At 34.9% G+C, this 12,228-nt stretch overlaps 1 protein-coding gene across 4 annotated transcripts in view; it reads left to right on the top strand.

The window, feature by feature from the left end:
- SLC6A15 (solute carrier family 6 member 15) overlaps positions 1–6,533 on the top strand; it is a 45,530-nt gene extending 38,997 nt beyond the window's left edge. For all 4 annotated transcript variants that reach the window (XM_033118610.1, XM_033118607.1, XM_033118608.1 and 1 more), the window contains 2 exons: positions 4,086–4,248; positions 5,265–6,533. In XM_033118610.1, the coding sequence (XP_032974501.1) occupies positions 4,086–4,248; positions 5,265–5,636 (535 nt within the window). In that variant the 3' untranslated portion in view covers positions 5,637–6,533. The remainder of the gene's footprint in view (positions 1–4,085; positions 4,249–5,264) is intronic.
- Positions 6,534–12,228: the final 5,695 nt, after the last annotated feature.

Raw genomic sequence — 12,228 nt, 5'->3', positions numbered from 1 at the left:
CTGTTTTATGAGAGGGATTTTATTTTATTATGCTACATATAGCAGGCCTTATATGGCAGGTCAATTTTGGTAAATGATACATTCTGTTCTGAAATGTATATAGCATTTACTTTATATAAACTTCATATTTATATGGAGTTATTACTTGAATTTACTAGATGCCTAAACCTCTTAATTATATACCTACTAAATGTGAAAAGTATATATACTTGGTGTGAAATGAAACATTAATCACAGAAGAAAAAGTCTCTGGAGGCCTTGTCCAATATTTTTTAAAGTTGTTATCTCTGGTTAACATAAATGGACTAAGGCAGTAAGATCATCAAGCTTATTGGAGTTCTGTTTAAAGTAGGAATAGGTGAGTTGAATGAAGACCAGAGTCCTCTTAAACGATACAAAGAACATTGTTCGTATTGACTGAACTTTGTGACAAAGCTTAGAGAAAGTTTTTATCATTGTCAAAAGCTCCAGACAACGAAGGGAAGGAAAACTTACATTTTGTAATCATGTACGAGACAGCAATAGTAGTAATAGCTGTCTGACATGCATTAATCCTTAATCTTCATAAAAATGCTCTGTGGTAACTAATAGCACCATATCACGGATGGAAAATTGGCCCTACTTATACAGGACTCAGTATGTTAGTTGTAGAGCTAGGAGTTTAATTTAGACCATAATTTCAAAACCAGTTATCTCTACACTCTAGTTATCTACCTCCAACTTCTAACCTGCACTGTGTTGGAATTTGAGATTGTTATTGGACTGGTCTGTGGATCAATAAGGTCATAATTTAGATTTCCATTTAAACACTTGGTCATTTACAATAAGCATAGTAAAGAATATCTCTTTTAGTAGTGTTGCTAAATAATAATACGTATACCCAAAGGAGGAATAATGCTAATCATAAATACATCGATTAAATTCCTACTTGCATGTGAGGTGGTGTGCTCTGCACAGTTGTCTAGGAGCCTAACAATAACCTTCCAAGATAGCTATTGTCTTTTTTGAAAATGCCCAAAATGAATCTCAGAGAGACTAAGATATACATTAAAGATGACAGAGCTGTGATTTGAAGCCAGGTCCGTTGGTCTCCAAAGCTCATATTTTGGCTTAGGAGCAGGTTTAGAATTCCCATGTCTAAAATGCTCTCATGTAAATACATTCCCCTCTTTTAGATTTCTGTAGCAACCTTATATTCTTCCTGTTTATACTTTCAACAGTTTCATGAGCTCAATTCTTCTCTTCGTTCTCTGTCACTTGTGCCTGTGTTTCCAGAGACAGGGTTGTGAGAAAGAAGGCAATAAAAACCTAAACTTTTGAGACAGCAAATTCAAATGCAGAAAAAAACTATATATTGAAGCACAGCAATTTAGGGATTAGGGAGAAATACGAATGAAAGAAAATGAGAAGTTTCCTGTGAAGCTGTAAGTAATGGCAGCGTAGTTCTTGCATCTCCCCAAATCTCCTTTTAAAAAAAGAAGGAATGACTAGAAGAGCAAAACCAAATACCCATGGGCATGGCAAGAAGACATTCCCATGGACCCTCAAATATGAGAGGTAAGGCACAAACCACTGACAGCCACAAGACATGTGTGGTACCACATCTGTGTGGGAGATGGCAGAGGATATGCAGCTGGACTACTGACAGTTCCCAAATCATCCCCAGATTCTCCCTGCAAAGTATGGTAGGCTAATCTGAAGATAGTGACCTAAAATAGGAGAAATTTTATAGGGTCCTTGCCCTCACTTGAAGGAATGCAGATGAATCAAAATGCAGCAAGATCATCAGTGCTGGGGCAATCTGGTCTCCAAAAACTCTTGAAACTAAGAAACCACAGTTCTCTTACAAGGTAAAGCTCTGCACTGAAGAGAAAGTGATGGGACCAAAACCTGAATTGAGCAGGAGAGAGACAGTAGGGCCAATGGAAAAAGAAAGTCCAGATAAATATGAGGAGGCTTGCAAAGGAGGAAAAACAGAAATTATGAGGCGAATCTTTAATTACTTTGCAGAAACAGGAAATGTCCTTCCCTGTCTCCTAAAAATACAGGAAAATGTATGTTATTTAAATGTCGTGAAATCTTAAGAACAGTTATTAAAGAGAGAGAGAGAAAAGAAGCAGAATAATATGCCTGCAAACAACAAAAGCACTCAAACAAAATAAATGGAAAACTAACAATATTTCAAAATGAATTGAAATAGATTTAAAAATAAATGATAGAAGCCACAAAAGAACAGCAAGTATCAGCTACTTAAAAATCAACAAATATGATAATTAGGGAAAGGAAGATTTGAAAACAGAGGTGGTATAACTTAGGAAATAATTTTGAATAAAAGCAAAACAGCTCAGAAATGAATATCAAATTTAAAAGGTCACAAAAACAGTAAGCACAATGGCCATTTCCACAAGTATTAGAAGGTAGAAAGGAGGACTTTTAAAACCAAGGGGAAATAACGGAGGATTTTAAAAAAAAAAGATAGAAACAGGAGTTAGGCAGAGGTGATTCACCATATGTACAATGAGGGTCTCAGCACAGTGGCCAGAAAAAATACTAAAAACTATAATTCAGGAAACTTACCTGAAATACATGCCAATTTGAATGTTGAGAGGGTGCACAATATGCTTGGAAAAATAGACATCATGGCCAACAGCAGGACATAGCCTAGGATATTACTTCAAAACAAAGAAAAAAAATGGGGGAATCTGGGCAAAAACAATAGAAAATAAGCAAAATTATTTGTAAGAGAAAAATGTGATAGTCAAACATTTTGGAACAATATTATGTAGACATACTTAATGATTCTCAAGGAAAAAAAATGTAAGCCACAGATTTCAAATCCAGACAAAATGATATACAAGTATAGTGACCAGAGACAAACAATTATAAGCATGCAGGAAGTTAGGGAATATAGTTATTGTGTTCCCTGTTTGAAGAATCTTCTAGAGAACTAGCTTTAGACCACCCCAAAATCTACAGAAATATCGGTACAGGACTGGCGTGTGGGCAGTAAATATTAATCTCTAGATAAATATTAAGGGAGATAAACTAGTGTGTAATAACCATGTGCTTTGACAGTGTTAACATCGTACACCTAAAGAGGGTGAATTTTATTTCATGTAAATAATACATCAGTAAGCTCACTTAAAAGAAAGTCTGATCAATACTAGGTCGAAGTACTAATTTACAGGAAGTAGGAGGATCACAGGCACTTATGAAGCAACACTGTGGGGATACAATCAGCAAAAGCCAGCCTGGCAAACTGCAGTTCAGAGGACCCAGCTGATTCAGCACAAAATTGGAAGAAACAAAAAAAGATTTGTAGAAGGAACCTAGAGATATGATTTCACTCATATGTGGGATATAAAACTGAAAGCAACAAATGCACAAGACAAACAAACAAGCAAAAACTCATAAACACAGACAACAGTTTAGTGGTTACCAGAGGGTAGGGTGTGGGGTGGTAGAAGAGGGTGAAAGGGGTCAAATATATAGTGATGGAAGGAGAACTGACTCTGGGTGATGAGCCCACAATGCAACATATAGATGATGTGTTACAGAAATGTACACTTGAAACCCATCTAATTTTATTAACTAATGTCACCCTAATACATTTAATAAAATAGAAGAATGGGCTTGAGAAACACATCAATTAGTTGCAATGTATTGACCTTTCAATTCAAATGAACCGAGTATAAAAAGAAATGAGACTACAGGTAATATAAACATGGATTGTGTATATTGGATGATATTAATTAATTATTGCTAAATAAAGACAAGAAGACAAGGAATTTTTAATGTATTGCAAATACTGTGTTCATAGAGAAGAAAGTCATCAGTAGAAGGAAACTTCTCAGTGATTGGCTTAAGAGGGCTTTCACTAAATGAGAATTACAGCATGTAATTAACTGGTTCCATTTTACCATATATGGGCTCTTAATTTTTAAGTCATCTTCTAATAGGACTTTTTGATTCAGTATAAAAGGTGCATGGGGTATCATGTCTAAACCCCTGTCATACCACTGATATAATGCACATTTTTAAGGTATTACATAAACTTGAGGAAAACTTGCTTTCTTTTTATTTAGGTTTATGGAAGACCTAAGGGATATGCTGGGCTTTGCTCCCAACAAATATTACTACTATATGTGGAAATATATTTCTCCTCTAATGCTATTATCACTGCTAATAGCTAGTGTTGTGAATATGGGATTAAATCCTCCTGGCTATAATGCATGGATTGAAGATAAGGTAAAATACAAAATAAGAATTTGTAGAAAAACATATACGTAAAATGCCATTTTAGAAGTTTTTGTCTTTTGCTTTCTTCACAGCATACTTTGCTGTTTAATGCATGGTATTGCTTTTATGCAAGGATCTAGAGATTTATGTTTTGTTTGGTCACAAACATGTACGATTTTTTTTGTATACTGTAGATTTTTTTTTTTTTAAATACACGAGAAACAGTAACTTGGTTCTCATTAGTAGCTTTAGTTATGTCACTATAGATGAACCAATAATCACCCGGCCTTTAACTAGAAAACATGTTGCTCAAACCATCGGAAATCTTTTTCATATATGGTACAAATATATTAAATTGTATCCCAGACACTATATAACAATGAAAATATGTGTTAGCCATGTAGACATAATTTAAGTAACTGTTGAAGTAAAATTTTGTTATTGCTGTTTTATATTAGCAACCACCATTTTAATTCTGTTCTCAAGCTGTATTACCCACATAATAATGCAATCATAAAACATATATTAGCTGTTATAAAATTAGAGTGCTTACTTTTCAGAGATAACTCTGATCTTTATTCCATGGTCAATAATTCTATATAATAACAACTAAATTTATGACTGGGGCATGAACAAGCTTGTTATCCCTTACCCAACCCCTTTGGCTCAGATGCACTTCACAATTTAGATTTTAGGACTTATGTAACAGGTATCCATTGCTCACTAATGAACTACCCCAAAATGTAATGATTTGTTTTTTCCTGGGTCCTATGGAAGCTGATTAAACTTGGAGAGCCAGTGTCACTCTCTGATTTTTCATTCTTGGCTTCTTTCGAGCAATATGGATTCAGGGTAGCATTCTATGAAACAGAAGCCGAAACTGCACGGCCTTTAAAGCCTAGCCTTGAAAGTTGCTGAATGTCATTTCCACAGCATTCTCCTAGACAAAGCAAGTCACAAGACTAGCCCAGATTCTTTGCTTACAAACCTGAATATTAATAAATACTTTTTTTTGGCTTTAACAGGCATCTGAAGAATTTCTGAGCTATCCAACCTGGGGAATGGTTGTCTGTGTCTCTCTGGTTGTCCTAGCCATACTCCCCGTCCCGGTTGTCTTCCTCATTCGTCGCTGCAACCTTATAGATGATAGCTCTGGTAATTTAGCCTCTGTGACCTATAAGAGAGGAAGGGTTCTGAAGGAGCCTGTAAACTTAGAGGGAGATGATGCAAGCCTCATTCATGGAAAGATACCAAGCGAGATGTCCTCTCCGAATTTTGGTAAAAATATTTATCGGAAACAGAGTGGATCACCAAGTCTGGATACTGCTCCCAATGGACGATATGGAATCGGGTATTTGATGGCAGATATGCCAGATATGCCAGAATCTGACTTGTAGCTGGCGGGGGTGGGAAATCAGTGGGTTTTATTCGGTTCATCTTTGTCAATGAACATTGGCTCAACGAAGAGAAGCATTAGGCTTCCCTTATGAGAGGGCGATCTCAGGTTATCCATGGCTGTGATCTTTAACCCTAACAGTGTATGTAAATTCAGCTAGAGTGTTCCTTTGGGTTCTTCAGTTTACATTTGCACAGAAAGACTTGCAGACAAGCTTACAGTGATGAGGTTCATGGTGGTCAGAATTTTTAAAAATAGTCTTGGTGTTTTTTCAAGTATTTCTATCACTAAAACAACAACAACAACAACAACAAACAAACAAACAGGTGTTACCTCAGTTTCTAAAAATTTCTGGATGTAATACTATTGGCAATTCAAAAATGGTATACTTTAAAATGAGTAAGTTTGCCTTCAGGGTAACTCCCAGTATTACAATGAACAGTTCTGTAAGTTGGTGCCTCTCAACACATTTCCACGATTATATTGTGTAGATAGATATATTGTGTACTTATTTTGGTAGTATTGATACCTTCTTAGGCAATTAGTTGAAGAAAACTGCAAAATATTTTCTTATGTAATGGCTGTATAGAGAACTAGTATCAAAGAATAAGAAGGCACTTATATTGGGATGAAAGGTTAGACTCCGAGGTGACTGGGGATCATGTGTGTGATGGCTGTATATTTTGTGTAAAATATATGTGTGAAAATGATTTAAGAGTGAGTCACTCAGCACTCTCAAGAATTATGCAGATTCTGCATTTTTCTATGCCGTGTGCCTAAAAACCTCCTTGATATTTATTGTGGATTCAAGATTACTCATAGTATATTTATATAATATACTTGCAATGTATATAGGTGTATATTAGTACTCCAAATACTGATTTGAAAACTTGAAGCAAGGTTGCATTTTATTTCATATCTTTCTCTTTTGCTTCTGTTTTATGCAAATATAAATCCTTTTTTAAGTGATTGTTAAAATTGTATGGCATTACATTTTAAGCTATGAATAAAGTAAAAAATGATATTTGTTTTCCATATTGAGTTTTCTTGTATCGCCTTAACTGGATTTTCTTGCATTTCAGTCAGCATTTATACATTTCTTAGTAATTAATCATCACATTCCAAGTGGGATTAATAGATTGATTAACAGAGTTACCACCACCTTAGAGACAAAGGCAACATAGAGTATCATGGTTAAATGATGTTTTAATATAGCCTCACAATTCTTGAAAAAAATACTTCTGGGAAACTACATGTACAGTTGACAGCTTGCTGGGTCAGTATTGTCTTTGAAATATATAAAAAAAATTACAATGATTATTGTGAAGCTGTAGATATAAAATTGGATGAAGCAGAAGAACTCCACTGAGTACCATCTCTTTAAAAGGCTTTATTTATAACCACTATATCAGTTATAGTTTTTAAATGTACAGTTTAAAAAACAATGGTGGATAAAGTAGCAAAATAGGGGAGGTCGCACATACCCTATCCATTGATTTATTTTGGCCAAGTATTTTTGGTCTGCTATAGACATGTTAACAAACTGCATCATAGTTTTTGAAATATAATTCCACTGGTGACTGAAACTTTCTGGGTTTTTTGTTTTGTTTTTACATATTCACCAATATATTTTGCATCTCTTTAAAACAGTTTATAACTTTTTATATTTTAAAAATATTTTATAGATCGGCAATATATGCACATTATACAAAACTCAAAAAAATTAACAATTCAGTGAAAAATAAATTTCCCCTTCAAAATTTCTCCTAGCCACCCATTTCCCGTCGTTGAAGGCAAACACCATTATCAGTTTCTCTGTATCCTTCGAAAGATGCTCTATGTATACACATTACATAAATGACAGCAGTCAGTATTCTTTTTTCTGAGTTGTATTTATGTCAATGAATAATTTATTTTGGCGGTGTTTCATATAAAGGCGCATAGATCTGCTTCACTATTTCAGAAGTTGAAGTGATATAAATTTTGTTTATTTTTGTGTTGAAGAAATATTTTTTCATAAGCTACCCCAATATTAAAAAGTCTGTATCAAATATTTTACCTGCAAAAGGCATTAGCTTACATTCCCCAATAGTACCATTTTTCTTTGCTCCTTCTCTTTCCATGAAAGCTCTTGATCTACAATTTGGATACCTGCCTTCGACTAGGGAATAGGTCCCCCCTTTCTATTCACAGAGTGACGTGAAGAAGGTAGGGATTCTACTTTTGAAAAGGAAGAGAATCTAAACTACTTCTAATACTCTCACTTGGCATATGACAAAACAAAGTCATAGAGGTCATTAAAGCGAAATAAACATGGTCTCTCCTTCCTGCTTCTTTCTTTTAGTCAGTTCTTTGGCTATTCATTTATTCATGTGCTCATCCTTTCTTTCAGCATCTATTCACCAAGAATCTACACTATTTTTACTAATAAGACAATGCACCAATGTGAGTAGAGTATAAACTATTCATCTTTTCCCCACTTTCTCCCCTTCCTCAGGGAGAGCCCTTACCTGTCCTTTCCCAGATAGTGTAATATTTAATCAATGAGTGATAGTATGAAGTATCCTTCTCTGTACTCTAAAATTTGAGGCTACTTGTTTTTGTATTACTTTAAACTTCTTCTGGTTGAAGACTTGGTCTAAACTTTCACCTAGACGTAACATAGCCAAGTATTGTGTATCTTTAAATGGAAGGCAGGCTGGGGAGTGTGACAGGAGAGCTGATAGAGTATTCAGAGTGAAATTAAAGGAGGGGGGAGAAAATAAACTCACTATTAGGTGTTAGAGTCATAATGAGAGAGTCTAATATATTGGTGCAACGAATTTTTAGGATGCAATTTCATGAAAGTATATTTGCATCACCATGTGTCTGTGTATAAGGGCATTTTTATTTTATTGTTTTTTTAGGCAGAAGTTACTTTTTTTGTCGAATCTTCAAATGGGTTTGTGATCCCAGAAAGTTTAAGATCAGGAAGTAGTACTTCTTCACTATAATTATGCTTTCAAGTCTCTTGTGCCCTTTTAAAGACATATTTTCAGCATACTGAATCCGAATCCTGTTGGGATTGGATACAGGACATGAATATATTTTTAAAAACGTATTCTAATGTGCATTTTGAGTTAGATACTATGAGTGTAAGGAAGATGAAAAAAAGTACAAGTAAAATATGAATCCTAATTGTCTCAATCAAAGAGAATGTAAATGAAGGTACTATAACAGTGATAACTGGGGTGAAAATAATTTGGTGGCTAGAAGCTGAAATTTATAATAAAAAAATTCTTTAAAAGTAAAATATTTTTCTCCTTTTGACTTTGTTCTGGTCACTCTGTTTCCTGAACACTCCCAAAAGAGATTCGTATTTATGTTGATTGGGTATGAGTAAAAGCAATAGCAATTGCATGGATTTTTCCATAAATTTTCATTGTAAATTTTTGAGCCATAAAGTTGTGACAAAAATGGAAAAACCATAAAACTCTAGAAAACTATTGGAAATATTAAAGATAACACTTTCCATAAGCTATCCATTATGGAGCGTAGCATACTTTTACCTTCATAGCTTAGGACTGAAGTAAAATGTTCCATATGTTATTTTGCCTCAAATGACTGACTCCAAAATTGGCTGATTTTCTAGTTATCCTGACATGCATTCTCATCTAAAACAGTGCCTTGTGAATGCCTATCATGTGGAAGTAAAAAGAGAAAACGGACTGGTTCATTATTTTGTCCTAAATTCGATGTCTTTCAGATTTGACTAGTGTTTTAACACACCACATGATTCCTATTACCACCATCAAAACACACACATACCCATACTACCACCACAAACAACAACCAAAACAAAACACCTGATGTATATGAACGTTAAGAAATGTGCCATGTGGTGCCTATGCAATACCATATGTTGTGCCCTGTAAATAAAAGGAACCATGCCCTGTAGGTTAATGGTGATATCCTAGCTGCCATTCTTTTTCCACTGATTGCCTTTTCAGGTATTCACTTGTATAGCAAGAAAGATAAAGGTTCTTTGGAAGAGATTGACATATTTCTGAGCATACAATTTTCCCAGGAAAAGCCATTAAAAGATTTGCCAAAATATGTAATTTCACTGTTCTTTAAAAGACTGTTTATAAAAAGCAGAACACCTCAGTGTACCCCAATGTGAAAAGATTGAGTCAACTTTAAAATGTAAAAGCATGGTAGCAACGTGGCGTTCATTTTATCTGCTCATTACCCACACTATCAACAAGGTCCACCAAGTTCATAGGTGCAGATGCCTGGCATATACTCATTCGCCTAGAACACACTTTTTTTTTGTTAGGAATGTGAGTTTTTTCCTCTTCAATTTAAGGCTTGCTTTATTTTGAGTATTAAAAGGATCAGAATGGGAGATTTGAAGTCCGTTAAATCAGTAACTGATAGAATTGCACAATGAAGATAGCTTTTCTGAGCAAGAGCGTATCTGGATGGCCCAATCTCTTAGTAAAATAAATCAAAGAGAAGTTTATGCATTGTATACTTTCTTAATACACTTTTGGGTAGAATTATTTCAATTCAGCCTTTTTGCAAATAATTCTGTACGATATTTAATAATCTCAATGATTTTTTTCTGAGTTTCTGCATAAATTAAGCAATGTGGACATAGACAACTGCAAACCAACGAGCCCTTCAGAAGAGGAACATCTACTCCCCATTTCTTTAGCCAAGTAAAGTTACTAACAAACTGATATCTAGGATTTTGATTAAGCAGAATAAATCTAATTATTGACATAATATATACTTTATTCTCATAATATGGAATTTATTGCCTATTTTATTTTTACTTTTCAACTCATTATCATAACTCATATCCATGAAGCATACAGAGCACTTTCTCATCCAAAACTTTTTCATTTCTATTTATTTCCCATCTCTTCATAAAATATTTATATTCAAACAAATCCCAATTCAAACAAGTAGATTAAGCTACCTTCCTATTGAATTTCACAGATGAATTACAATAGTAGAAACAACACACTTTTTGTCATCACTTTGTGGTTAAGTTACCTTTTTGTGTTCTTTTAGAAAAATACAGTAGTCCATATTCTAAACTTGAATTTTTCAAAGATTTTAATTTTTCAAGTTGCCAACTTGTTCAACTAAGACTGCTAGAACTCATTTCTATTTTAAGGCAGAGTGAGCAAAGCACCTGTACAATAGGGATGGTGGATAAAAATATCACTTTTTTTGGGTATTCTCACCACAAAAGTACACTTTATAATGCATATAGTGATGACAACCACTAGTTCACAGATTTTTCCTTGATTTTGCCATGACTAAATGAAAAAGTATCTGAAATTTCACAAGTAATTTGTTTCATAGGAATTCAATAGTTGTGTATGATTAAAGCATAAGCATTTCTTTTTTTACGATCAAGTAATGTCAAGGCCCTAAAGGACTTTTTTTAAAATAGGGAGGAAATACTTTGGGCATGAAATGATGCTATTTCTGAATACACATAATGATGATTATTCGACAATAGTCCTAATGGAACTCTAAATAGTCATCTTTACATCAATGTTCAGGTAACCAGAGGGGAAAGTATGAATGAGTGTTTGTCTTTTAATAGGAAAATAAGTATTGCCTGTATAATATCATTAACAAAAGACAAACCAGTTCTAAGCTATTTGGAGAAAATAGGGAGGTGTTTCCAGCAAAAGAGCTTACTTGTGTGCACTAGATAGAGCAACTGACTGGTCTCCTTTCCCATGCTGTGATATCTTTCGCTGATCAGCCAGCAATGGCAACACTTTCCCTTCTTATTGATTAGCTCGGAGCCTTATGCTGTCCAGGTTTCAGATTTGTCCAGTTGGTTTCACACAAAGGAAATACTAGGACCAGTCACCTTAGAATGTAGCCAGCCCTAACAACAGCCCCGTCTTAAACTGTGGTACATTTAGACAATGGAGTATTACGCGGCCATAAAGAAGAATGAAATCTTACCATTTGTAATGATAAGGATGGACCCAGAGAACATTATGCTAAGAGAAATAAGTTAGATGGAGAAAGACAAATACCATATGATCTTACTTATATGTGGAATCTAAAGAATAGAATAAATGAACAGGCTAATCAGAAACAGTCTCAGAGATATAGAGAAAAAGCTGAGGGTTGCTAGATGGGAGGGGGGTAGAGATGGGAAAGAGGGTGAGGGGATTAGAAAGCACAACCAGTAACCCCAAATTGCCACAGGTATATGAAGTTTGGGGAGTACAATCAGTAATGTTGTAAAGATTTTGTAGGGTATCTGATGGACACTTGTCTTATTGGGGAGACCACTTCATGGACGGTATAAGTGCCTGGCTGCTGTGGTGTGAACCTGAGGCTGAACAATGATGGGTGTCGACTGTGGTTTCCTATGTATAAATGTATGTAGTCACGGAATGTGGAGTGCAGTGCAGGGAATGGGGTCAGTGGAACTGTGGCGGCTGCATGTGATGTCAGCGGGGTCCTAGATTGGGGAGTGTTGTCACATTGGGAGCGGTGTAAATGTCCAACTATTGCATTGTTTTGTACACCTGAAACTAATTAAAAAAAGCACAAGGGAACAAATCATG

The sequence above is a fragment of the Rhinolophus ferrumequinum genome, chromosome 10 (genome assembly GCF_004115265.2).
Source record: "Rhinolophus ferrumequinum isolate MPI-CBG mRhiFer1 chromosome 10, mRhiFer1_v1.p, whole genome shotgun sequence".
NCBI classification, from domain to species: domain Eukaryota; kingdom Metazoa; phylum Chordata; class Mammalia; order Chiroptera; family Rhinolophidae; genus Rhinolophus; species Rhinolophus ferrumequinum.
This window is presented reverse-complemented; position numbering and strand designations above follow the sequence as displayed.